The following is a 25,985-nucleotide window of genomic DNA, read 5'->3' on the forward strand; positions in this document are numbered from 1 at the left end:
TCCTTGTAACAACCTTTTTATGTATTTGAAAATTGTTATCATGTCTCCCCTCAGTCTTCTCATCTCCACACTAAACCAACCCAATTTTTTCAATCTTTCCACATAGGTCATGTTTTCTAGACCTTTAATAATTTTCTCCAATTTGTGCACATCTTTCCTGAAATGTGGTGCCTAGATCTGGACACAATACTCCAGCTGAGGCCATTATGGGCAAGTGGATTTTTCAAGCCCCGATGTCAGCCAAGAAATAAAAAGAAAAGTTTTCAATTAAACATTTTTTTTACCCTTCAGAAAAATGGGGCTTTATTAAAACACAAATTTTCCAAGGGAAAAGACTGATTGTAGCTGAATTCTCTGTTGGGGAAAATAAATCAAAATGAAATGCATCAATGTGTGAACATCAAAATGTTTTGATTAAAAACATCAAAACAAAATATTTTGATACTTCTCAATAGATTTTTTTTCCTGAGCTTTTCATTGCAGCACAGATTTCAACATTTAAACTTTTTGTCCTGATTTGGGATGAAAATAAATGTCAAAATATCAGAATTTCAGATGGGACAGAAATTCCATTTTTGATCAGGGTGCAATTCAGTTATTTCTACAGCTTTTTCACATTTCACATTGCAACTGCACAATCAAATTAGAAAAGTTTGTATAAATGGAGAAAGAAAAATGTGACCAGAGTGGTTTAATTTCCAAGGCATGCACAGGAGATTTCAAATATAATTTAAATATTCAGTGATCTTTCATTAATTATTTGCCACTAGTGCTTTTGCAAGTATGACTAATGATGAAAGTGTAAGCACAAAGAGAAAATCCATCATGATCCTCATTAAAGATTTCCAAGACACAGAATACGTGTGGAGCCACAGAGGTGCTACGCAGCTGAATATCATATTGTGGAGGAGATCTGCAGATGGGACAACTGACAATTGTGTTGATAAAAGAAAACAAAGAGCAAATAAAGAAATGAAATACACACAAGGGGTAGGACCCTGTGCTTGAAATTTAAGCAACAAAAGTTGAAGCCTCCAGAAGGGTGACAGAAGCTTTGCCCAAGTGGCTCGTCTAGCAATGCTGCCGATGGCGGAAAATGACATGCAACGGAATCAATGAACCCTGCTATCATTTTAATTTGTTTGTATTTCCATGCTGTGTAGGAGCCCCATGGAGAGCTCAGGACACCATTGTGTCCAGCCCTGTACAAACAGAACAGAGATGGTCCCTGCTCCAAAGACTTTACAGAATAAGGAGTCCTAGAAAGTAGCAATGCAAACCTGTTGAACCATAGTTCTTCCATGAAGGATTGTTCCCGTTATCCAGCTGCCAGTGAAGGATAGCGCTCCATAGTATATATCTACTGCTATGTTCAGGCCTCAAGCAATGGGGCTTCTGGCTAGTCCATAATCTAGAAGAATGTATGTTGCCAGATTGTGGAGCGGTCTTTCATACCGATTCTGATCTCACACTGGTTTTACATTGGTGTAACTCAAATGACTTCACTTCAGTAGACTTTAGTCTGATTTACACCAGTGTCTGGGCATAAGCCCAAGCTGTGGAAGCTAACAGGGCTCATTCAATGGACTCCGGATCAGTCTGGGACCCTGAGTGAAATCACAATCCTGTTGTCTCACATAGTGGCTGGAGCACTAGAGTCCCTTTCCCTGTACACAAGGACAATCCAGGCCTTGCTATAGTTTAAAATAAGCAGGTCCACCTTTAAAAGCAGCCAGGGTAGCTAGCCCTACAGATGAGCTTTCCAGCACCACTGTGGTGTGAAACTAACCACCAGCCTCATGCAGGGGTTTGACTAAAAGGCTATGCAGGGTGGCTGGTGCCAGGACATTAGCCGGCCAAGGCCGGTGAGGTCATATCTTTGACTGGGCCCCTGCTGTTGCTGGAGCCGGAGGAGAGCAGCTTTGGAGCCCACACACAGCTCTTCTCCCGCTCCCAGGCAGGGCTGTTTGGGACACACACCAGCTTCTTCCACGCCGCTGGTTCCAGATCGACTCCCCCCGCCCCGCGCCGAGAGCACCGGGCTGCCGCAAGCGCTTGCTTACAAAAGGAGACCGGGGGAGGGGGGAATACAATTAAGCCCGGCTGGTGGCGGGTGCCCTTTGCTGCCCGCCGTTCCCGGGGGACGAAGGGAAATCCTGTGCATCAGCCCCCGGCCGGCTGCCGTGCGTGGAGGGCGGAATGGAGCCGCCCCCTGGGGCAGCGGCGTGGGCAGGATAGGAAGGAAGGAAGAGCCGGTAGGAAAAGGAGCGAGCGGCATCTCCTGGCTCGGTGGCCCCTTCCTCCTCCTCCTCCTCTTCCCACGCGGCCTCACCTGTCCCGGGGCCGCTGCTGGGCCGGCGCGGCAGGCGGGCGAGGTGCGGGTCGGGCCGGGCTGCCTTTAGGACCAGGAGGGAGACGGAGCCGAGCCGGGCCAAGCCGCGGCTGCTGTGCGGCTCTTTCCCTCCCAGTCCCGTCTCCGCCGCTTTCCCCGGCCAGCCGCCGCCGGCTCTGCCCCGCGCCCCTGCAACCCGTCGCCGGGCCAGCCTCTCCGGGGCGGGGATGCGGCCGCGGGAAGCCGGGCGGCTGGAGCGCGGCGTGTGCGGAGCCGGAGCCAGGGCGCCAGGTGAGCGGTGCCGGCGGGGCCAGGTGCGCCCAGGGGAGCTGGGAGCCGCCGGGGCCGGGCCGGGGGCTGGAGGGAGGTCGGGCGCCCCAACCTCTGCCCCTCTCCCCGGCCGGGCGCTGCGGTGGCTGATGCGGCGAGCCGAGAGGTCCCGGTTCCTCCCCTGGGGCGCAGCAGGGCCCTCGCGCCCTGGCCCCCAGGTCTTTGCACCGACCCCCTCCCCAGGACTCCGGTTGCAGGAGGGGCGAGGAAAGGGCGCGTGTGACCGAGGGGAGCTTGCCCCGCTGTGCCAGGAACGCGCTGGAAGAAGCGGGGGTCCTGGCCTGACCCGACCCAGCCGCCTACGGCGCTAAACATCGAGCGGGACTTTGCTCTTGGCCAAGGCGAAGAGTCAGGGCCGCCCCCCGCGGGGGCGATTGCAATGCCGCGGAGTGGGGCAGAGCGTCCTGCCGGCTGGGTACTCCGGGCTGCTCCATTCCAGCCTGGATGGGGAAACGCGCCCTACTGCGGTAGGCGAGGAAAGGAGAAGCGCGGTAGCTGTCATTGCACCGTATAGGACTAAGTGTCAAGGAGGTGGCATGATGAAGGGGAAGGTGGCGCAGGGCTTGATTGTTGTATCCGAGTGACTGTCCAAGCAGACTCATTTTGAGAGACTTGTTCCTTTAGCTTACAGGTAGGAACTGATTCCTTTGTGGGAGGGAATCTGGTCGGTAAAGCAAGCGACTTGGAGTCAGGAAATCTGGGTCTCCCTTGTGCCCGGCTCTGCCACTGATTGCTGTGTGAGCTGCCTAGGGCAAATCTCTTATCCTTTTGCTCGTCAGTTTCCTGCCCAAATGCCTCACATGGGTCCTGAGAAACTAAATTAATGACAATCTGCAAAATGCTATAAGATTTTTCTGTGCAAGACATTCCAGGAGTACCAGCTGTTGTAAACAAGAAACTGAAGTGTTGTCAGAAGATAGAACTTGGATTTCTAGGTATAGTTTATACGGCGTCATCTGCAAAGCACAATTTGTTTGCAGCAAAAACTGTAGCAGTGAGGTGTGCAAAGATATATTCGTTGTATTTTTTTTAAATAGAAAGAATTGCTGAATTATCTAGTGACATGAGACAGTAGCTTTAGAAAAAAATCTCTTGGGCTCTGAGTCATAAGAATGAAAGACAAATGATGATAAACAACTAAGGATAGGTAAGGAAATGAGAGACCAGAAAGAACCTATTAAAAATCTAAACTTTCTTGAAGGGGATTAAACATTAAATTAAAAAATAATGAGCTACCAACCCCTTTGAAACTGGGCATTAACAACAATTAAAAATGCTTTAATATTATTAAAACCCTGAAGATCTGCTAACTGGTATTTCCAAGGGGATTATTGTGGACTGTAAACTGCAGTCAGAGTAAAGAATACACTTGTACACATTCCTGTATTGAAGTTAGTTGTTGATTATTGTTAATGAGTTGTCTTCCTAACACTATCGGCATTCGGAGCCTCCTCATATTAGTTTGAAGCTAGGCTGACCCACAGAAAAAATTAGTTCTCATTTTACTGGTCAAGGTGACATTTTAGTGACAATTTTGTAACTACAGCTCATGTGAGTGTTTATGAAAGATAAATGCATTTGTAATAAATTTAATCTAAGAAAAGAACATTGCATTCCACTACCATCACCACACTTAATAAATCACACACATAACTAAAGCTCTTAGTTCTACAAATGCAGAGATAATGCAGTTGCACTGTACATCAGCCACTTATTCCATTTAACCTAATTAATTCTGCTTTCAGTATTCCAAATGTTTTGGCTTCTTAGGATGGTATTAGAAGGTGTAGCATATTATAGCAATGCCCACTAGTGCCCTGATATGCTTATCTTTCTCTCCATTATAAATTCCTATCCGCAGGCATTTATAACTCAGCCATAAATGTCTCAGTGCAGGACAGCATTAAAAACTGCTTGGTCTGCTATTAAATTAAGACTGCAAAACCAATTAGGTTTGGTGACTTCGGAATTCTTGTGCGCAGCCTTATTGTATTTGTTCTGAAACTGAAATTTTGCAAGCCATGATTTGCATTGTGCTGGGGGGGAGCAAATGAAAACACTGCGAAGGTTTTAATATTAGAAATAACTAATAACTTTGGTTCAACCAGAATGTAGTAAGTCTGTGTATACGCTTATGTGTCCTGACACACACAATAAATAATTCATTCTTTGACCAAACTTTCCTAACCACGATTAACACTATAGGACCTTAGAGCTGTTCCAGTCTGTTAGGTAATAAAACAAAAAGCCAATGTAGCTCTAGTGATTTAGATGGGGTGATGCTAAGGGTCTGGCCAGAAAGACTTGACTTAAAGCCTGCTCAGTGTCGTCAGAGAAGTGTGATGGGTTCTGGTAAGAAGGCACTGATGTTTTCATTGCACCTGCCAAGACCGCATTTCAAAATAGCGATGCAGTAGGTAGGATATTTTTATACAGACATATCATTGTCTCTATTGTGTATGTATCTATCAATTAGCCTTTGTAAAGGTCCCAATTCTCCTCCCACACCTAGCTGCAAAATATCTTTATTTTTAAGTCCCGATTCAGCAAAGCATTTAAGTGTGTGCTTAACTTGAAGTCAGGGGAATTTAAGCTTTGCTGAACTGGAGCTCCGGTCTTGTTTTTTCCTCTTCCCAAAAAAACCTGCATAGCAGCTGGAAAGTCCAGTGGTTCCTTGTGTGATTTCCACTAGATTGGTTGGTTGGTTGGCTGGTGGCTGCTGCTTGCCTGGCCCATGGAAAAAGCAGGGGGTTATTCTCGAGGCCTGCAGAGATCATAGGGGATCTAGCTGTGGCCAGGGCCTGCAGCGTAGCTATGCTGACAGGGCTTCCTCTGCTTGCAGGTGCCCCCTGCACTCCTCCAAAGGGGGGTTGCACCCTGCACCCAAAAGCTGATGCAGCCCCAAGATAGTCTCGCTTTCCAGTGGATTTTTCACTGGTTTGCAGGAAGAGGACGATGTGCGCTCTACTCCTGCCAGTCCTATCCATGATTTCCCCATGGCCCTAACCCAGCAAAGTTTAGGAAAGCTTAAAGCTATGCATCTGTTTACTCACCTTGCTGGATTGGGGCTCATGGGTGACGCTCCATTGCCATCCAGAGTTCTCTCAGGAGTCAGGCCAGGTGGGAGTGGGTCTGCAGGGCTACTAACCCCTCTCTACTGCCATGCTTCCATCCCTTTCCATGGAAAGCCTCTCATTGATTTCAGTGGGCTTTGGATCAGACCCTAAATACATTTACCCGTGGCTTACATATCGTGCCCAAGCCACACTCAGCCTGACTTTGGTTTATTCCATCTGTGTCCCATGCTCTTTGCTGACTGTCCTCTTGTCCGGTCTGACTTGTTACAGCCCAGCCCCACTTAAGTCACTCTTGTATGATGCCTTGGCACCACTGTTTCTGGCTTGGTAATTGCTTTAAAACCTGATGAAACAAGCTTTGTTTTATTGCCCTGACTGTGTCAGCTTAATCTAATCGTCCTGCTGCTGATAGACTGGTATTCGCTATGTTACAGTACCGGGGAATTGTTTCCAAGGCAAAGTCAGTTCATTCACTTGTATTTTGCTCGTGAGGGAGCATTAATTCTGAACTCTCTCTCTATTTCCCCGTTGTTGCTTCCCATTCTCTGCTCTGTGCTGTCCTTAACTGCTGTGTGGGTGACGGTAGAACCCAGAGGCCCCAGCTGAGATCAGGGCTCATTGTGCTGAGCTCTGTCCATATGCAGTCCTCATGCTGAACAGCTTGCAGTCAAAATAGACGAGACAGAAACCGGGGGGTGGGAGGGGAAACTGAGGCTCAGAGGTGAGAAATAACTGGCTCACAGTCACAGAGCAGGTGAATGGCAGGGACATGAATAGAATCCAGGTCTCCTTGGTCCCAATCCAGTTCCTGCAAACCTTGGACAGCTCGGTGGGCCTCCTCTGTTACAAATGACAGTGGATTGGCCTCTGTAGGCTACTCCTGAAAATGTAATTGAAAAACTGATGTCAAATTTGAGACTCCTGGTGGAACGAGTTCAGGAGACTGAGCCCAGCAGTCCTGCTGAGGGCGTAGGGCCAGCTATTGCAGCAATGGCAGCTATCTTCCCAGGCACCCTCAGATCTCCAGATTAAACGGGAGAAGAGGTGGAAAAGCACCTTGCCTATTAAATTGGCCTCTTTCCTTGTCTTGCGGTTGACCTGCTGTATATATTATCTCTGAAGCAAGCCAGGAACTTGCTTGGGGGTGTCTGATCCTGCATCATTCCCTTAAATGCCTTGTTGATAAACCAAAATGTTCTAGTCGAGTGGCTCCCACAAGTGGGATTCTCTGGGAGTGAGGTCCTCGCTGTTCGGGGTTTATTCTGATTAAACAGACTGTGCCAGATCACAGCTGATTTTGTACCATGGGGCACAGCCCCGACCGCCTCTGGGGAGAAAAATCAGACTGCTGGCACATTGTGATGTTGGTTATCGTCTCTGCTAGGATCTGCTTTACCCCGATGCCTATTCAGGTTGCAAACTGACGGCGACTAGCAGGTGGTGAACAAGGACCCCTGATACCATTTACATCAGGGAGGCAGGATGGTCTTGTGATTTAGGTATTGGCTGGAGAGCCAGTAGGCCTGGTTTCAATTCTAAGTTTCACCACCCCCTTCTTCTAGAAGGTACCTAGATGGAGATCCTTGATGGCATGTAGGCCTAACTTCCATTACTGTCACTGGGTCTTAGGCCTCCAAATATCTGGGCCTTAATCTCTCTCTGCCTCATTTCCCCATCGGCAAGATAGCTGTTAATAACAATTCTTTTCTCCCATCCTTTCTTTGTCTTCTTTGTTTACACTGTAAGGTATCTGGTGCAGAGACCCATTTTTCCTCTGTGTCTGTAGAGACTGTAGCACTGTGGGCTGTGATCTCAGAGGGCACCTTTCAGTGCTATTGTAACACACCCCATAATAATAGGCAGGCAGGCAGGAAGCCCTGGTAATACACACACCTCTCAAGATCTGAGGGGAAGTCCATCTCCAGTGGAACAATACAAATGCAGGTTAATTCCATTACTAATAATTTCTGGCTCTTACAGAGCAGTTTTCATCAGTAGATCTTGAAGTGCTTTACAAAGGAGGTCAGTATCATTACGCCCCTTTTATGGAGGGGGAAACTGAGGCACGGGACAGTGATGCAAAGTTGCCCACAATCACTCAGCAGGCTAGTGGCAGAACCAGGAATAGGAGCCATGTCTCCTGAATCCTCATAAAATAATAGAATATTAGAGATCATAGAATCATAGCAAATTAGAGTTGGAAGGGACCTCAGGAGGTCATTTAGTCCAACACCCTGCTCAAAGCAGGATTAACCTCAGCTAAATCATCAGGGCTAAATCAGCTAAACCAGGGATTTGTCAAGCCGCAGCTTAAAAACCTCTAGAGATGGAGATTCCACCACCTCCCTAGGTAACCCATTCCAGTGATTCACCACCCTCCTAGGGAAAAACTTTTTCCTAATATCCAACCTAGACCTTCCCCACTGCAACTTGAGACCGTTGCTCCTTGTTCTGTCATCTACTACCACTGAGAACAGCCTAGCTCCATCCTCCCTGGAACCCCCTTTCAGGTAGTTAAAGGCTGCTATCAAATCCCCCCTCATTCTTCTCTTCTGCACACTAAACAAGTCTAGTTCCCTCAGTCTCTCCTCATAAATCATGTTCTCCAGCCCCCTAATCATTTTTCTTGCCCTCTGCTGGACTCGTTCCAATTTGTCCACATCCTTCCTGTAGTGGGGGGGGGGGCCCAAAATTGGACACAATACTCCAAATGTGGCCTCACCGGTGCTGAATAGAGGGGAATAATCACTTCCGTCGATCTGCTGGCAATGCTCCTACTAATGCAGCCCAATATGCTATTAGCCTTCTTGACAACCAGGGCACACTGCTGACACATATCCAGCTTCTTATCCACTGTTACCCCCAGGTCTTTTTCTGCAGAACTGCTGCCTAGCCAGTCGGTCCCCAGTCTGTAGCTGTGCATGGGATTCTTTCATCCTAAGTGCAGGACTTTGCACTTGTCCTTGTTGAACCTCATCCGATTTCTTTTGGCCCAATGCTCCAAGTTGTCCAGGTCACTCTGTATCCTATCCCTACCTTCCAGGATATCTACCACTCCCCCCAGCTTAGTGTCATCTGCAAACTTGCTGTGGGTGCAATCCACCCCATCCTCCAGATCATTAATGAAGATGTTGAACAAAACCGACCGAGGACTGACCCCTGGGGCACTCCGCTTGTGACCGGCTGCCAACTAGACATTGATCACTACCCGTTGAGCCCGATGATCTAGCCTGTTCTTGATCCATTTTATAGTCCATTCATCCAACCCAGACTTCTTTAACTTCCTTTCATCCAGTGCACTAGCCACTGAGCTACACTGCCTCCCCTTTAAGCTGCTTCGATACCACAGGGATAGTGCATTATAAACTCGGACTAGAATAGAATAAAGTCAGTGGAGTTACTCTGGGTCCAAGCATGGGGTTACATCCCTGACCATCTTGGTGAATAGCCATTGATGGAACTATCCTCCAGGAACTTAGTTAGCTGAACCCAGTTTTTTTTTTCGTGAGTGTGTGTGTGTGTGTGTGTGTGTGTGTGTGTGTGAAATCACTGCTGTTTGCATTAGTTATAATGGCTTCTGAAACTCCGTGCTGATTACTTAGTAGGTCACAAGGAATTTCCACAGATGTAATAGCAATGTTCATTGTAAACAAAACCTCTTTTAATGAGTCCTGTTTATTAAAATGAGTAAAATCCAAGCGGGGGAGGTTTTTCTTTTCTTTAAACAGTCGACTTTATAATGAAAAACATATGGATTCACACCGTGGCTATCATTTTTCTTAAGCAAAAGGCCCTTCTGTACACGATGTTGTAGGTTCTGTAGGATGAAAGAACCAAAATACCATTTGGCGGGAGGTTTTTGTAATTCACTGAAAAACAAACAAATGCACAATCAATTGCAACTAAAAACCTAAAACCCTGCGGTTTTGTCTATGGCCCATATAACACTACAGCCATCACCTTTTGACCTGCTGGGTATTGGGGAAAGGTTTTGCTCTTTGGCTGGTGTACTTGAGGGAGGTGGGGACATGTCTGTGGAATTAAAATGAGGAAGATAATGAAATCTGCAGCATATTGCTGAATCCAGTATTTTGCAATTAGGCATAGATTTCTGGGTGCTGGACCTTGCTTGGCACAGTCCTAGCTATGATCAGTTTTGTGTCTCTGTAGCAATGCCACCAGACAGCTGGGTGGGCTGACATTAGTTTGTGACTCTCTAGAAAACTTCATTCTCCCCGCCTGGAGTTCACAGGCTGTATCGCACACGAACAGCTCCAAAACCCCCTCCCCAAATCATTGGGGGACAGGTTGGTCTCTTTGGGGTTGCCTGGGGGTGATCTATGTGGGGTTTGCTAGGAGTAGAAGTATCTGGATGGAAAGGCAGGAGGGGGGCAGCCCAGAGCTGCAGGAGAAGGTGGCATGGGGAAAGCTGTAGCATTTCCCTGCCTTGCCTTCCCACCCCAACCAGTGAAGCAAGGGGCCCTAGCGGTGCGACCTGGTCAAGTGAAAGCAGCAGTGGCGAAATCCTAGCCCTGTGGCAGTCAATGGGAGTTGAACCATTGACATCAATGGAGCCAGTGTGTTCTGCCCCCCACTCTCAGGTTGCCTGCCTGGCAGATAGGATGTTGGGGCAGCCTGGGAGTCTGCGTAATGCCAGGCCCAGGCAGAGTGGGGGGTGGCCAGGTGGGTGGGGCTAAGAGACCCACACTGTGTCTGGGGTAGGGATCAGAGAAAGGGGAGAAGTGTGCTGAGCAACAGAACTGAGCAGTCAGTCAAAGGGGTGAAGGATGGGCCTCACTGGTGTCGGTGATACCTTTGGAGCGTAGAGCCCTTCTGCATGGCGAGGCACCCTTCTGTGTGGCGCTGTAAGAAGTGTACGTGTTACTTCACCTGCGTGGTCTGGAACTTCTGGTGTGGCACTTTTCAGAAGCCTTCCTAGCAGGAGACTGAGCTTAGCCCCAGGTCTACATTGAAACGGGTACGTCAGTCAGGGCTGTGAAAAATTTCACACCTACTTAGATCTACCCAACCCGTGGGGTAGACATCGGGTAGGCATGGCTGGGGTGATGGCAGGATTCTTCTGTTGACCAAGCTACCGTCTCTGAGAGGTGAATTAATGACATGGATGGAAAAACCCCTTCCATCGATGTAATGTCGATACTTCCTACAGTGCTGCAGCACCATTGCCGTGCTGTGCCATGCCGTGGACATGCCCTCCATGGTCACCGTAACAATTAGAGTGGCCGTTGGTGGCCTTCCTGCCCCCCCCCCCGCCCAAAATCCCCTAAGTGACCAAGGAGTCTAATCCCATATTCAAAAGATGTAGGCACTCAGAGCCGAATCCCACGGGCTTTCAATGAGGTGTAGGTTCTGAAGTGCCTGAGTCACTTTTGAAAATGTCTCCTGGCTCCTAAGTCACATAGGTCCATATTTCATATGGACTCAAGGGGAGATGGGTGCCTAAATGCCTTTAAAAATCTGGCCCTTAGGAAAATTTTCCTCTGTGTCCCCTCCCCCACTTCTGTCCCCCAGGATGGGAGAAGAAGTGGGAAAATGGCCTCAATTTCCAAAAGGGACAAGTGACTTTTGGCTGTCTCAGTTGTGGGGTGGCCAACTTGAGACACTGGGTCCAGTTTTCAGAAAGTTCTGAGCCCCCTGCCTGGGACTCTCAGGTCTCGCTAAGGTGTCTCGAGTTGGGGCCTCAGAATCACTGGTCACTTTTGGAAATCTAGGCCGCTTGGCACACGTCCATTTTCTCCAATCCCACGGCTCTGAGCCATCCTGAGCCCCTCTGCCCCTGTGGAAGGGGAGGCAGGATTAGCCCCGATGCTTTCCCGAGGATAATGTCTGACCCTGAAAAGGCCATAAGGGTCCCAGTTCTCCACCGCTTTACATCCCAGTTCACAGCTGCATGGAGCAAATCCTAAGTGGGTTTAAAGCACTGTCAGATGAGATGGCAAGCGTTTTACTCCCACTTATGCTGTTGCAAATAACAACCCTGGATGAGACTCCGGCTCCTGGAGCTGAGCATTATCTGGACCTTATTAGACCTACAGAAAGCAGGCAGGGAATCTGACAGCTGAACTTGAAGGCAGAGACGAGGCTGGTTTGAAACTGCATTTCCCCAAGTGCTACTTGACACAGACAATACTTTGTTTGTCGGGCGGTGCGACCTCCCAGATGTCTGAGTCCTGAACACGCCACACTGCAGCAGCCGCTCAGGTCACCGGCGCAAGAGCTGCTGCACCTGTGCGTTATTTTTGGGCACTGTCTGCCGTACAACTTTTATCCCAAATGATGCCACAGTTGTGGAGCTCCCCGTGGGCATTCCTTCCGGGCGGACAAATGCCAGAAGGGCAGCTCTACCCTGCAGCTGGAAGCGTGCCTCCCAGCTTGGGTGGGGGGAGAGATGTGCTAGCTTCAGCACAGCGAGTGTGCCAAAAATTGCAGCGTAGCTGGGGTTGCACTGGCAGTGTTTGGCTAGTCACCCGTGTGCACAGCGAGGTGGGCTCAGGGTCCCAGCTGCGGGGCAGGGGGCAAGGCTGGAAGCCACGGTCTGTGCAGGTTTCATGCCAAAGGGTCAGGTTGTAGCAGACAGAAGCCACGTGGGTGAACTGAGATGGGGGGAGTGGAGCAGAGGGAGGTAGAGAGGCCAGCAGTGGAGCACGTGGAACCTGGGGCCGGGAGGCTGATGAAGCATCAAAACACACCAGAGTCTGTTTGCAACTGCAAGCCAGGGACTGTCTCTAGGTGTTTCCCTAGGCCTTAAATAGCATGGCTGAGCCAATGGGGGAACTCAGCAGGCACCACCAAGCAAGTCCTCTGTGGGTGGGACATCTGGGAGAGCCTGACCCTCCCTGCTCCGTCAGAGCTCTGGAGTGGGGGTGCAGACATGGTGGCCGCCTGTGAGCCTGCAGCACCGGGTTCCAGACATGCAGATCCTCACAGGGACTCCGGCAGGTTTGTACTCAGGCCGCTGCTGCATGTTGCTCTGTCCAGTGTGCGTGCTCATCTGCGCAAGCTGGGACGCAGGCTCCCAGCTGCAGCGCAGATGCACCACAGGGGTAGTTCTCAAGCAGTTAAAGAACTGGGGTGAAATCTGGCTCCCTCTGAAATCAGTGGCAAAACTCCCAGTCGTTTCAGTGGGGTGAAGATTTCAGCCCCGACAGCTACAAGCCTAGTGCTGATCTTGGAAGTCTGCTTTGCTCCAGGTTGTAAGTGACCTAGAGAAGGATGGTCCTGTGGTGATGGCATTGGGACTTGGGGCCATCAGTTCAGTTCATGGTTCTGCCACAGATTTCTTCTGTGACCTTGGGCAAGTCACTTAGGCTCAGATCCTTAAGGTATTTATGCTCCTAACTTCTACTGATTTCAGTGGAAGTTGGATGCCTAAATACATTTGAGGATCCAGACCTTTGTCTCTCTCTGCCTCAGTTTCCCCTCTGTTAAATGGGAGTCATAACACTTCTTTTGTACTATGCACACACCGGAATGTCTTTGAACAGGGACTGCTTCTTATATGTTTGTACAATACCCCCACCCTAGAGCCCGGAGGTCAGTCATGCACTCTTGGTCTATGATAGTACAATGCTAATGGTAATATTTTGCACTTACATAATACCTTTCATTTGAGGCTCTCCAAGCACTTTACCTCATTGGATAAATATTATCCCCCATTTTACAGATGGTGAAGATTTAATGAGTTGGCTAAGGTCATACAGAATCAGTGACAAAAGTGTGATTAGAGCTCAGATTTCTTCACTCCCAGTCAAATCAGTAGACCCCAGTGCCAACCAGAATATCAAATATTGAAGATAGGTTCGATTTTAGGACTATCTCAAGCTGATCGTGTCCCTTTACTATAGTGTTTGAGGGGTTTTTGCATGAGGTGAATGAAACGGACACGCTGATCTCTTAAAGACACATTGGAAACTGACTAGGAGACATGTTTATTGTCTGGAAGCTCAGTGAGAATGAACTTCCAGGTAGATCTTCAATGTGCCATTTGCCATCACTGTTTCATGCACAGCATGCTGGGTAATAACATAAAATGATGTCATGCTTGTAAAACTAAACTGGCTCTTTATTAAGAGACCTATTTTACAGAGAGGCTACAGCCGCAGCCGGCACTTCCGCCATGTGCACACAGACTGACTTCCTGGTGCTTTCCTCACACTCCTGCAACCTGTGCTCCACCCTCCGAGTTCCATGCAGGTTGCCGTAATCACTGTTCTCAAATTGCCAGCTTTCCTTATGAGTTTAGGAAGCGATTCTCCTTTCACTTATGCCACATTTACCCTGGTGTAACGGCAATGGCGTCAGTGGAGTTACATTGATTCATTGTTTGTTTTGCAGAATGATGGACGTTGTTCATTTAAATGAGTTTTAATCATAAAGCTGAGGCACCTTTTCTGACTCCTCTAATATTGTCTCACCTTACGTGTACTGAAAAGGGACTTAATCCTTCAGTGAAACTGAACCCCAAATTCCTAGCTAAATTAATCTGCAAACTAGTTTACATTTTCTCAGCAGGTTCTTCAGATTTAGGGCCAAATTTATCCTGTCTACAACTTCTTGGGCGCCCACCAGGGTGGAATTTTACCCACCCTGCCCTCATGCAAATTCTGCTAGTGCAAGTTCAGAAACTGTCTGGCAAGGGAATAAATTGTTTAGCGGAAACTAGCATGAAAGTCTAGGATTTTGCTTGTCATCATCACTCCATTACAGGATTTCCCCGCTCCCCTTGCTCACATGGGATGGAGTGAGGGGGCAAAGACGTCTAATTAGAAAGAGATTTAATTCAGCGCTGTCTCTAGACAATACATAGGAGTGAAATCCTCCCATTAGAGTGGGTTATCTTGGAGAGCCTGGTCTAAAGCCCATTGAAGTCAATAAATTTTTCTGGGCTTTGAATCAGGCTGGGAGAGGGAGAGATCAGCTGGGCTCCACTGTTGATTTGCTGGATACCTGTGTACTTCAAATAGCAATTCACATTGGCTGCATTGGAAGCAAACAGGTATCCCAGAAAGGCATCGTTTTGGCCAGAAACAAGTGCTTTTTAGCCGAGTGTACCACCCTGTTGATTTCTAGTGTCTTGCTGGAATCCCATTAGACAAGACAGATTAGCTCTCTTCTAGTAGCTGAGTCACTTAGGAAGTTAATGAGGCAACTACTGTGCCCATGTAGGGGACTAGTCCTTTAGCAGCAGGTGTTTTTGCTTTCAGTTCTTTAGGTCCCATGTTCAAACCCGCTGGTTGATCCGTGCAGCATTGGTTACGCTGACACTAAGGGTATGTCTATACTGCAATTAGATGTCCACGGCTGGCCCGCGCCAGCTGGTTTGGGCTGCAAGGCAGTTTAATTGTGATGGAGATGCCTGGGTGTTACCCGGGGATTTTTAGAACCCAGAGCAGTGGTAATTTAATTGTTGGGGTTTTTATAGATAGCGTTAAGAATACATTAATAGGGCACAGCTCATCTGTCTGATAAATGGTTGATACAAGCAAGCATGTTTTTATTTAAAACTATTTATTAGATTTTAAGTGCACACACGTAATAGGTTTAGGACATTTTAGATAGTTATTTACAGTTTCAGGTGGTTTGAATGATCACCAGCCAGATTTTTAGGGGCCCCCTTTTTCTTCCAATGGATCGGGAGTTTTAGATATCAGCTTCTTACCCAAAGAAACGATCCCCTTGACTACTTTAAGGCATTATTTATTTTTTTATTTTATTTAATTTTTATACAGCTAATTTTAAACAAAGCACATAACCTGTGGTCATTTTTAGTGGGTTACCAATTTTTTAAAAATTTAATAAACTATTTATTATTTTACAACATTTTTAGTTACAACAATAATATGTTAGGGGCACTTAGAACCAAGGTTGCTATTTATTAAATTTTCAAAACAATGTTTTGTTTTCATTTTTTATTTTGATAGCAAAGCTGCAAAAATGCAGCCTTGCCTCTTAGGGCCTAAGATATTCCTAGCTGTGTGATGTTGGGTTTCCAGCTGTCAGTGGCTGAACATTCAAAATTGCTGACTGCAGTTCTGTCAAATTCTGGGGTCCACACAGAAATGTCAAATTCTGGAGTAACACAGTTTCAGGCTGGTTGGAGCCTGGGCTCTAGGACCCTGTGAGGTGGGAGGGTCCCAGAACTCAGCCTGCAGCTGGAGTGTCTACCCTGCAAATAAACCTCTCAATCCAGCCGGCATGGGGCAGCCGTGGATGTCTAGTTGCAGTGTAGGCAGACTCTTTGTGAAATAGCAGCCAGTTCTGGATGAAACCGATCCCCAAATCCATATTCCATCAATATACAGCAGCCTCCTTAAATGAGGGAGGAATTTGGAGATGGGTGGGAAAATAACTGCGAACGGGAAGGTCTCAGTAGAAATATTAATGCACAAAACCATACTATAGATTTGGGGCAATCTCTGGAAGAACTGAGTCCCATCAGCTCCTTGGAGCAGATGTAGTCCCTTGTTTGCAGGCGCTATAGTTCAGACAGTTTGAAGGGAAACTGCCTCCTCCCTTGGTCTGTTTTCCTCAGACCAAAAGGCTGAAATTTCCACTGCTAATGAATACCTGCTTGGTCCTGAGAGCTCTTCAAGAATCCAGTTGCTGTCGCGTCTGGACAAGCACAATGGATGCTTTCACTTCACCTTTCTTTTTGATTTTGAAGTGTTTTGGGGCGTGGTGAGCGCACACCAGGACAGGAATTTTCCATCCAATGGGAGCGGGGTGAAAGCACTGTGTGGTCTGCATGTGAGCAAAGTGAAAAGCCCTCGCCATGCGACCACTTCATGAAATGTTCTGGTTGATGTGCCGGGCATGCGCCCTGCCTTTCCCATCCCCCTGTCACACCACACACCACCACGGTACCTGCTGTTTCTCCTGGAACCTGATCTCTTGGTGTATGCATGTGGGACTTAAGGGAGACTGTACCAGAGGGTTGGGATGACCTGAATTGAGCTGTATGTGATACACGTTGTACATGACCCACAGGACTTGCGATACTGGTCTACCTGGCCCATTGTCCTGCCTTTGACAGCAGTCAGCACCAGTGGCTTCAGAGGGAGGAACAAGAAACCCTGCGTTATGGCTCTGTCCCCCTCTAGTGGTTGTTTAATACAGGAGGTTTACAAGTCTGCTGGCTGTGGTGCTTTAGCCCCAGCCACGTGGTGTCTGCTGCTGCTTTTAGGTCTAGGCTCTAGTGTTCGGTCCCTGATGTGAATCACCCTGTGGTGTCGCTGAGAGGTGGTGACCATATGGGGTTCTGAACTCCTGAAGCTCAGGATAAGCTTACTGGGCTAGGAGGGGCTGGGGTCCCCGTTGGCAAAGTGTCTCTCTGGCCTTGCTCATGGCTGAAGTATGGATAGTGGCTTCGAGTCTTCAACACTGTCTGTGTGAACAGGGCAGGTCAGAGTCCAAGATTTGTGTTTTGTCCTTTTCTTGTGTTAACGCTACAGGGGCGGATTTGGTGGATGCGCGTGAGTTTTTGAGCAGCGAGTACGGAGGGCCCGTGCTTAACTGAAATCCTCCTTTGGGCACGGCATGCCCCGGGGCCAAAGCATAAGCCCCGGGTGGGCATGGGCCAGTTGCTTCGGTGTTCCTTCTTGTTTGCTGTGTTCAAGTGTGGTTTTAAAAGGAATTGATTAGACCAGGCCTATGAAGTCCCCAGTCTTGCAAGCTGTGGCATGCCAGAGGGGTTCCTCTGGGCATGGGGTTCTCTCAGGCAAGATTAGTCATTAATTCCTGCTATCAGGTGGTAGATGCAGATTTGGGAGGTTTTGATATTTAATTTCTCATGTTAGTATTTATTTCCCCTCCCTCCTCAGGAAAATGGGAGCCATTACTCCAGTGTGACCAGCATATCCGAATTATCAGCTAATAATCCTGTGGGAGGAAGAAGGAAAAACAATATGGATGGTCTCATTGAGCAGAACAGCGTGTTAATGCACAGTAAAATCGCTGAAGCTGGGAAAAAGAATGGCTTAATTAACACCAGGAACTTAATGGCGGAGAACCGAGATGGCCTGGTCTCCATTTACCCAGCCCCGCAGTACCAGCCCCACATGGTGGGGAATCTCTCCTCTCCGAGCTGTCCGGGCAAGAGCAGGAATGACCCTGTGCAGCAACTGCTCGACCCCAACGCGCTCCAGCAGACAGTGGAGTCCCACTACCGCCCCAACATCCTCCTCTACTCAGAGAACGTGCTGCGCTCATGGGGGGAGAGCGTGAGTGCCGAGTGCTGCGAGACCACCTTCATTGAGGACCGGTCCCCCACTAAAGACAGCCTGGAGTACCCTGACAGCAAGTTCATTGACCTCTCCGGTGACGACATCAAGATACACACCCTCTCCTACGACGTGGAGGAAGAGGAGGATTTCCAGGAGCTGGAGGTCAGATATTACGTGTTACCGGCAGCCTGACAGGGAGGGAAAGCGGAGGAAGGGGTTTATCTGGGGTGATGTGGGAGGGGTATGATGCTCATTTCAAGCACTGGTGTGGCCCCGATCCAGCAAAGTACTTGAGCACATGCACGACGGTAACTCGGCAGGTGAAATCCCTGGCCCCATTGAAGCTGCTGGAAAAATTCCCATTGACTCCTGTGGAGCCTGAATTCCACCTGGTCACTGCAATTGGGACACTCACCTGCTTAGAGGGATGCACACACTTTGCTGGACTGAGGCCTGGACCATTTTGCAGCTTGCTAGAATCTGGCCCCCCCGTAGCTGCCCTAATAAGCATGTCCACATATGACATTAGTGTGTTCGGCCCTTAACCCAACAAAGACCTAAGTCCGAGTGAAGGCAAATCTGTAGCCTCCCATGGGCCAAATAAAACCTAAGAGGGTAAATATTCCTTTATGTTGTTCCCTTGCCAGGGGGTTCCTCCATTAAAAAAGGCTGAGATGTGAAGAGTTAGAAAGCTTCCATTTCTCCCAGGGCTGGAATTACCCTTTGATTGGCTCAGAGACATGCAACAAAAGGCAGAAATTGTTTTTTCTTTGCCGTTTCTGTATTGATAAGGCAGGGAAAGGGGAATCCTTCACATCTGGTTTAGTGTCTGCAATACTGTATTTGCTACCAACACCCAGAAAGAGAAGTTGCCTTAGCTAGGTGCGTCAGAGGAGTTTGCTAAAATAATCCGGTCCTGCAGCGTTTGCTATTCAGCTACGGGGGATGTGATTTTAGGAGAACAAATTGTGCAGCTGTCCCCTTTCACGCTAGCACTTACACATGGCGTTTTGATGTAGGTAATTACAGTGAGCATTTAATTGCATAATGATGGTGTTGACACATCTGGCCCTAAATCCTGCACCAAGAGCTCCTCCTGTTAGTTGAACCCAAACCAGCCAGACTTCTGAGGCCCCCTGGAATTTCAGTGACAGCACGGAGTGAGCTGCAGACTGCCCCTAGAAACAGTTTGCCGTGGGGCTCAGCGGAGGGCTGGTGTGCATGCTAAATGTTTTTTCCCCTCTTTCATGGGGTTCTGCGGGGGTTTTTTAACAACAAAATATTCAAAAGGTGCCCAATCTAAATGAGGCTACTGTGGTCGGGGGGGGAGGGGGATCTTTCTAACTCTAATGGGCTGCAGCCTGGGTCCGTCATGTGTGACTGTGCGCAAAGGGGGGAGAGCGTGTTTCTGGAAAGCTCTCTGTAAAACCGGAGTCGGGGAGAAAGTCGCCCCAGGCTTTCCCACACTGCTCTCAAAGGAGGTGGGTAAAGAGGTCTGGGTAAAGAGGTCCTCTTTCCTTTCTGTCACTGTAGGAAGCAGCATATAAGTGGTAGGCTCAGGAGACCTGTGTCCTGTTCCCATTGCTGCCCCGACCCTCAATGTGACCTTGAAGCATTCTGCACCGTAATTAGAGCAAGGTCTGTCTCACATTATGCGTACATACAGCGCCTAGCACAACGGAGCCCCAGTTTCAGCTGGGGCCTCCAGGTACTGGTATTCTACCAAAAAAGAAAATGCGAATGGAGGGGTGGCGCTGGGCAGATTGCTATATCCGCACACGTGGTCTGAGCAGACACACAGGCACGGTAAATGGGACACTCTCGCCTGGGATCCTGTGTAGAGTTCTGGGCACCCCAGCGTGAAAAGAATAGAGCGAGAGCTCCAGAGGTGGGCAGTGGAAATGCTCGAAGGCCTGTGGAGGTGCCGATCTGAGGAGAGAGCGGCAAGGACTCCAGTTGCGTGCCTAAGAAAGGAGAGGAGAGGAAGAATGTGTTTTGTATGCACCCTGCACAATGGAGCCCGGATCTCAGGCAAGGCTTCTAGCACTGCTGTAATGCTGCAAACACACAGCAATTATCCCTTTCCCCCAAACAGAAAGGGAAGGTTCTTGTGAAGGACCCTACACTGGTGTCTCCTCCACTGCTGGGGTCTGTTGTCTCGGTGCTGAATGGGCACAGGTGCCGTGATAGGCGCTCGACCCGCCTTGAGCCTGGGCTGAGCTGGGGGAAGTAGATCTGTGTATGATCCCACTAGCAAAGACCAAGTGCTAGGCACGTGCCGTAGGCTGCTGGCTGTCAGCCCGAAGAATGCCGTGTTAGTGCGGCTGGCTATGCAGAATTGGCAGCTGCATGTGGGAGCTAAATTCTTAGTGTCAAGCCAGCTCCGATAGCGATCGCAGCGCACTGCTTCAGAGAGCATCTGTCAAGGAGGAAGATCCCTGAGCCCTGCTGAAGGAAAGTGAATAGCAGGGCACAGCCTTGACACACAACAGCCCTGGATCAACCTATTCGTGCTCTTCCCCTTCCCCCGCCCAAATACTACAGCATCTGAGCACGTCACAATCCATAATGGGTGTAACCTCACAGCCCTCATGTGAGACAGCAAAGTATTATCACCCCCCTGTTACAGAACTGAGGCACAGAGAGATTCAGGCCCAGATTCTCCAAGATATTTAGCTTCCTAACTCCCACTGATTCCATGGCCGTCAGCTACCCCAGTAGCAGTGAGGCTAGGGTCCAAGATCAGAGTCTACGGCAGAATGAGGACTTGAATACAGAACCCAAGCTCTAGCTTTCTGCACATCTCTAGCTTTCTAGCCATCTGCACAGACGGAGCCTCTTGTCCTGAAGGCTCCCATGTCTCACCCCCACCTGCTCTGTTACAAGGCTAACTCCTCACCTCTGACTGCGACGCAGAGAAGACACTGCATAGGGTCGTTAGTGGGGTCTCCTCCCTAGTTTTCTTCTCCCCGTGGGTTTCCTCTGGGATGGGAACATGACTTTCTGGGTGCGGTCCCTGCATCAGTTCAGTAGAATCCAGTAATGTGGCTTATCCGATGCTGGAGGTCTCCACAGTGTTAATGAAGAAAACATTAGCGCAGCAATTGCTGAGGGGGGACTGAGCTGAGCTGGGTTGTTAATTACATAAAAATGTCTATCTGTCTAAATGAAGAGAACAGTTTCTGAATGACACCATAGAAGCACTGCAAACAAACTGTTTGTGACCAGTTACTGGTGAGCAAAGGATTCTCTCTCATCCTAATAAAATGTAGGCAGTGAAAAGGGTTTCATCCCACCAGCTTCCTTGGCTTTGCTGCAGAGTTTTTAAGGTAGATCAGCAGTAAAGGGAAATATGAGCAGAGAGGCAAGTCTTTTTTTCATCAGCCCGTGGAGAGACTCAAAGAACTCGACCCTGCCATCCCGTATGTGCTGCACAGCGCTGTGTATCTCAGAGAACCAGCTGCTGTGCTAAGAGACGGTTAGATGTGAGTTGCATGGCACCATGCCCATTCAAGGCACAGATTTGCAAGGGAGGTTTGCAGCTCTCCACACATCTGCAATGTGATTTCTTTCTGGAGCTAACCCCCAGCAGCAGACCCTTTCCTGGAGGCCAGTGTGTGGCCAAATCCTTGTCTACACAGGAAAGTTATACCAGTCTGAATTTACATCCATCGTTAAACTGATTTAGCTAAACATTGAATTAATACAGAATTTGCTCTTGCCATTTTGTTGTCTCGTCACCCAAGTTAGTGAGATCCCTTTGTAACTCTTCACAATCTGCTTTGAATTTAACTAGCTTGAGTAATTTTGTATCGTTTGAAAACCTCACTGCTTATATCTTTTTCCAGATCATTTATGAATATGTTGAACAGCATTGGTCCCAGTACAGTTCCTTGAGGGACCCTGCCATTTATCTCTCTCAATAGTGAAAACTGACCATTAATTTTCACCAATTACTGATCTATGAGAGGACCTTTCCTCTTATCCCATGACTGCTTAGTTTGTTTAAAAGCAAACTCAAACCTTGTGAAAGTCCAAGCACACTACATCAAGTACATTATATCAGCTGGATTACCCTTGTCCATATGCTTGTTGACATCCTCAGAGAATTCTAATAGATTGGAAAAAGCGACGAGAGTTCTGTAGCACTTTAAAGACTAATAAATTTAATTTCAGCAGGCATATTCGTGGGCTTTACCCCACTTCTTCAGATGCAGTTGGTAGAAGCCCACGAAAGCTTATGCCTGCTGAAATTAAATTTGTTAGTCTTTAATGTGCTACAGAACTCTCGTTGTGTTTGCTGTATACAGACTAACACGGCTACCCCTCTGGAACTCTAATAGATTGGTGAGGCATGATTTCCCTTTACAAAAGTCATGTTGATGCTTCCCCCACATATCATGTTCATTTTGTGTTTAATAATTCTGTTCTTTACAATAGTTTCAACCAATTTGCTTGGTACTGAAGTTAGCCTTACTGGCCTGTAATTAATAGGAACACCTCTGGAGGTGTTTTTAAAAACTAGCAACACATTACCTATCCTCTAGTCATCTGGTACAGAGGCTGACTTAAGCGACAGGTTATGTACCACAATTAGTAGTTCTGTAGTTTCATATTTGAGTTCCTTCAGATCTCTTGGGTGAATACTATCTGGTCCTGATGATTTATTACAGTTTAATTTACGAAATTGTTCCAAATTCCTCTCTGCTGATACCTCAATCTGGGACAGTTCTTTGGATTTGTCACCTAAAGAGAATGGTGCAGGTGTGGGAATTTCCCTCACATCCTCTGCAGTGAAGACCAATGGAAAAAATTAATTTAGCTTCTCTGCAACAGCCTTTTCCTCCCTGAGTGCTCCTTTAGCACCTTGATTGACCAGTGGCACCACTGATTGTTTGCCAGACTTCCTACTTCTGATGTACTTAATATTTTTTTTGTTATTAGTTTTGGTGTCTTTTGCTAGTTGCTCTTCAAAGTCTTTTTTGGCCTGCCTAATTATACATTTACACTTGAGTTGCCAGAGTTTATGCTCCTTTCTATTTTCCTCAGTAGGATTAGACTTGCCTCTTTTTAAAGGATACCTTTTTGCCTCTAACATCCTCTTTTACTCTGTTGCTGAGCTATGGTAGTATTTTTTTTAGTCCTCTTCTGTTTTAATTTATGGTATACATTTAGTATGAGCTTCTATTATGCTTTTCTTAAGTAGTTTCCATGCATTTTATAGGCATTTCACCCTTGTGAATATTCCTTTTAATTTCTGTTTTAAGTAGCATCCTCGTTTTTGTGTAGTTCCCCTTCTTGAAGTTAAATGCTACTGTGGTGGGTTTCTTTGGTGTCCTCCCCCTGCAAGGAGGTTATCTTTAATTACATTAAGGTTGCTATTACCAAGTGATTCAGCTATATTTCCCTCTTGGACCAGACCCTGTTCTCCACTTAGGACTAAATCAAGGATTGCCTCTCCTCTTGTGGGTTCCAGGAATAATTGCTCCGAGAAGCCGTCACTGATGGTGTCTAGAAATGTTATCACTACTTCCTGTCCTGAGATGACATACACTCAGTCAAAATGGATATACTTGAACTCTCCATTTCTTACATGGTCTCCTGGTTTTGTAGCCTCTCTAATCTCCCTGAGTGTTTCACAGCCACAGTCACCACCCTGGCCAGGTGGTTGGTAGTATATCCCTGGTGCTATGCTCTTATTGTTCAAGCCTGGAATCTCTCTTGGTAGAAAGTCTATGGTATAGTTTGGTTCACTGAAGATTCTTACTTTATTTGACTATGCTTTTGTCACATATAGTGCCACTCCCCCCACCAGCACAACCTATTCTGTCATTCCTATGTATTTTATACTCGGGTATTACTCTGCCCCATTGATTTATCATAATTGCATCAAGTTTCTGTGATGCCTATTATATCAATATCCTAATTTAATACCAGGAACACAAGTTCACCCATCTTAGTATTTAGACCTCTGTTTGCAGTGTTAAAGAGACAAGATGGGTGAAGTAATTTTTAAAGGATGCCTTTTTGCCTTAATAGCTTCTTTTACTATGCTGTATAGCCACGGCAGCATTTCTTTGGTCCTCTTACTGTTCTTGCTTTTTGTTTTTTAATTTGGGGTATACATTTAGTTTGAGCCTCCATTATGCTGCTTTTTAAATGGTTCCTTTTAATATTACTTCACCAACAGAAGTTGGTCCATTAAAAGATATTACCCCACCTACCCTGTCTCTCTCAATTTAAACTTCTAGCATTTGTATATAAGCACTTATAAAATTTGTCAATATTTAGTTGTCTGCCTTCATGTGATGTAATTGAAGGGGGTTCTTTGTCATTTGATTATTTCTCTTTAATTCCTGCCTGTACTTTATCACTTCTATCCTCTCCTCTTTGCTAGGATACAGATTATCCCCTTTAATAAACCCTCCCCAAGGGATGTTTCTGTCTGAACCGTGTGCTCTTCTGTACCTGATGGCTTTCCCCCCTCTCCTTAGTTTATAAACACCTCTGCCACCTTTTTAATTTTACATGCCAACAACCGGGTTCCCTTTTGGTTTAGGTGGAGCCCATCCTTCCTGTGTGGGCTCCTCCTCTCCCAAAAGGTTCCCCAGTTCCTAACAACCCTAAACCCCTCCACCCAATGCCATCATCTCGTCCACGTAGTGAGACGCTGCCGTTCTGCCTGGCTCTGCATGTGGAACTGGAAGCATTTCAGAGAATGCTACCATGGAGCATGGTCATTTAATCTCTCACCTAGCAGCCTAAATTTGGCCTCCCCAACCTCTCTCTTATCCTTCCCTCTGTGATTGATATCTCCATGTACCACGACCACTGGTGCCTCCCCCGCACTGTGCATAAGTCTATCTAGATATCTCAAGAGGTCTGCAACCTTTGCACCTGGCACCATGGGGTTCTTTATGCCATGCCTCTTGGATAGACAACGCTCAAATAAAGCTTTATTAAAATACTGTGCGGGTTCCTTACTTATGTATCCTTCTCCTGAAATTCATATGTGACTGTGATGCTGTCTCTTCTCCAGGAGTATCATTCATCATACCACACTCACGCTGCTATTCTAACATCTCGCTAACTAGCTTATTTAAAGAAACCTGAGCTATTGATGAAATACAGGATTGAGACAGTGAATCATCCATTCATATACCATAAAAGAATGGATTTGAGTTCTTATTTAAAAAAAAAAAATTCCAGTGATGTCTGAAATAGTCTCTGTAAAAAGAAGAAAAATAGAATGTCCAAGTGAGTAAAAAATGACACCTCTCCCTTCACATGAAGTATAAAACCACAAGGCCAAGGAGACTAGAGGTGTAGCCAGAGAGATGTTCTCTTGCATGTGGGCGCTCAGCTCAAGTCTCGTGAAAATGGCTACATCTGTCTACGTGCTTATAGGGCCCTTTTCTCCATATTGTCTGAGTGCCCTGGACTCATGCATGAATTTATCCTCACTACACTCATGTGAGGTACAACAGAGCTATTCTCCCCATTGGACAGGTGGGGAACTGAGACCCAGGGAGGCTACATGACTTGCCCTAGGTCACATGGGAAATCTGTGCTTGAGCTGGGAATTGAACTCGGAGAAGTCACAGGCCAGTTCACTGGTTTACACCAGCTAAGGATCGGAGGGAAATCGTGCCAGGCTGAAGTCAAGGGGAGTTTTGTCACTGATTTCAGGGAAGGCAGGATTTCACCTTGGTCTCTGTTACTAAACTCTGCTTACTTGGTGGCACCTAGAGGGAAGATGAAATTGTTAGCAGGACCCCAAGGCCTCTCCTGGCCGCAGTCAGACTTCGATAATGATTGTAAATTCCTAAGCAAGAGCTCAGTTTGTACAACATGTGCCCTGAACAAACAGTCAAATAAGAGGTTTCTCCTCCGACAAGATGGCACATGCTAATGCAATGTATATGTTCCTTTGAGCGCAGCTACTGGGAAATACATACAGTTCTGTTATGCAGTGGTAGCCTTTTCAGCTAATGTTGGGAAATG

General features: G+C 47.3%; 1 protein-coding gene across 2 annotated transcripts in view; it reads left to right on the top strand.

Moving 5' to 3' along the window:
- Positions 1 to 2,006: 2,006 nt before the first annotated feature.
- Positions 2,007 to 25,985, top strand: part of SYNDIG1 (synapse differentiation inducing 1) — a 121,812-nt gene continuing 97,833 nt past the window's right edge. For both annotated transcript variants that reach the window (XM_067532861.1, XM_067532862.1), the window contains exons 1-2: positions 2,007 to 2,623; positions 17,580 to 18,143. In XM_067532861.1, the coding sequence (XP_067388962.1) occupies positions 17,664 to 18,143 (480 nt within the window). In that variant the 5' untranslated portion in view covers positions 2,007 to 2,623; positions 17,580 to 17,663. The remainder of the gene's footprint in view (positions 2,624 to 17,579; positions 18,144 to 25,985) is intronic.

Source organism: Emydura macquarii, unplaced genomic scaffold (assembly GCF_026122565.2).
Source record: "Emydura macquarii macquarii isolate MOO-44397 ecotype Brisbane River unplaced genomic scaffold, CSIRO-AGI_Emac_v2 contig_3305, whole genome shotgun sequence".
In the NCBI taxonomy this organism is placed as follows: Eukaryota; Metazoa; Chordata; order Testudines; family Chelidae; genus Emydura; species Emydura macquarii.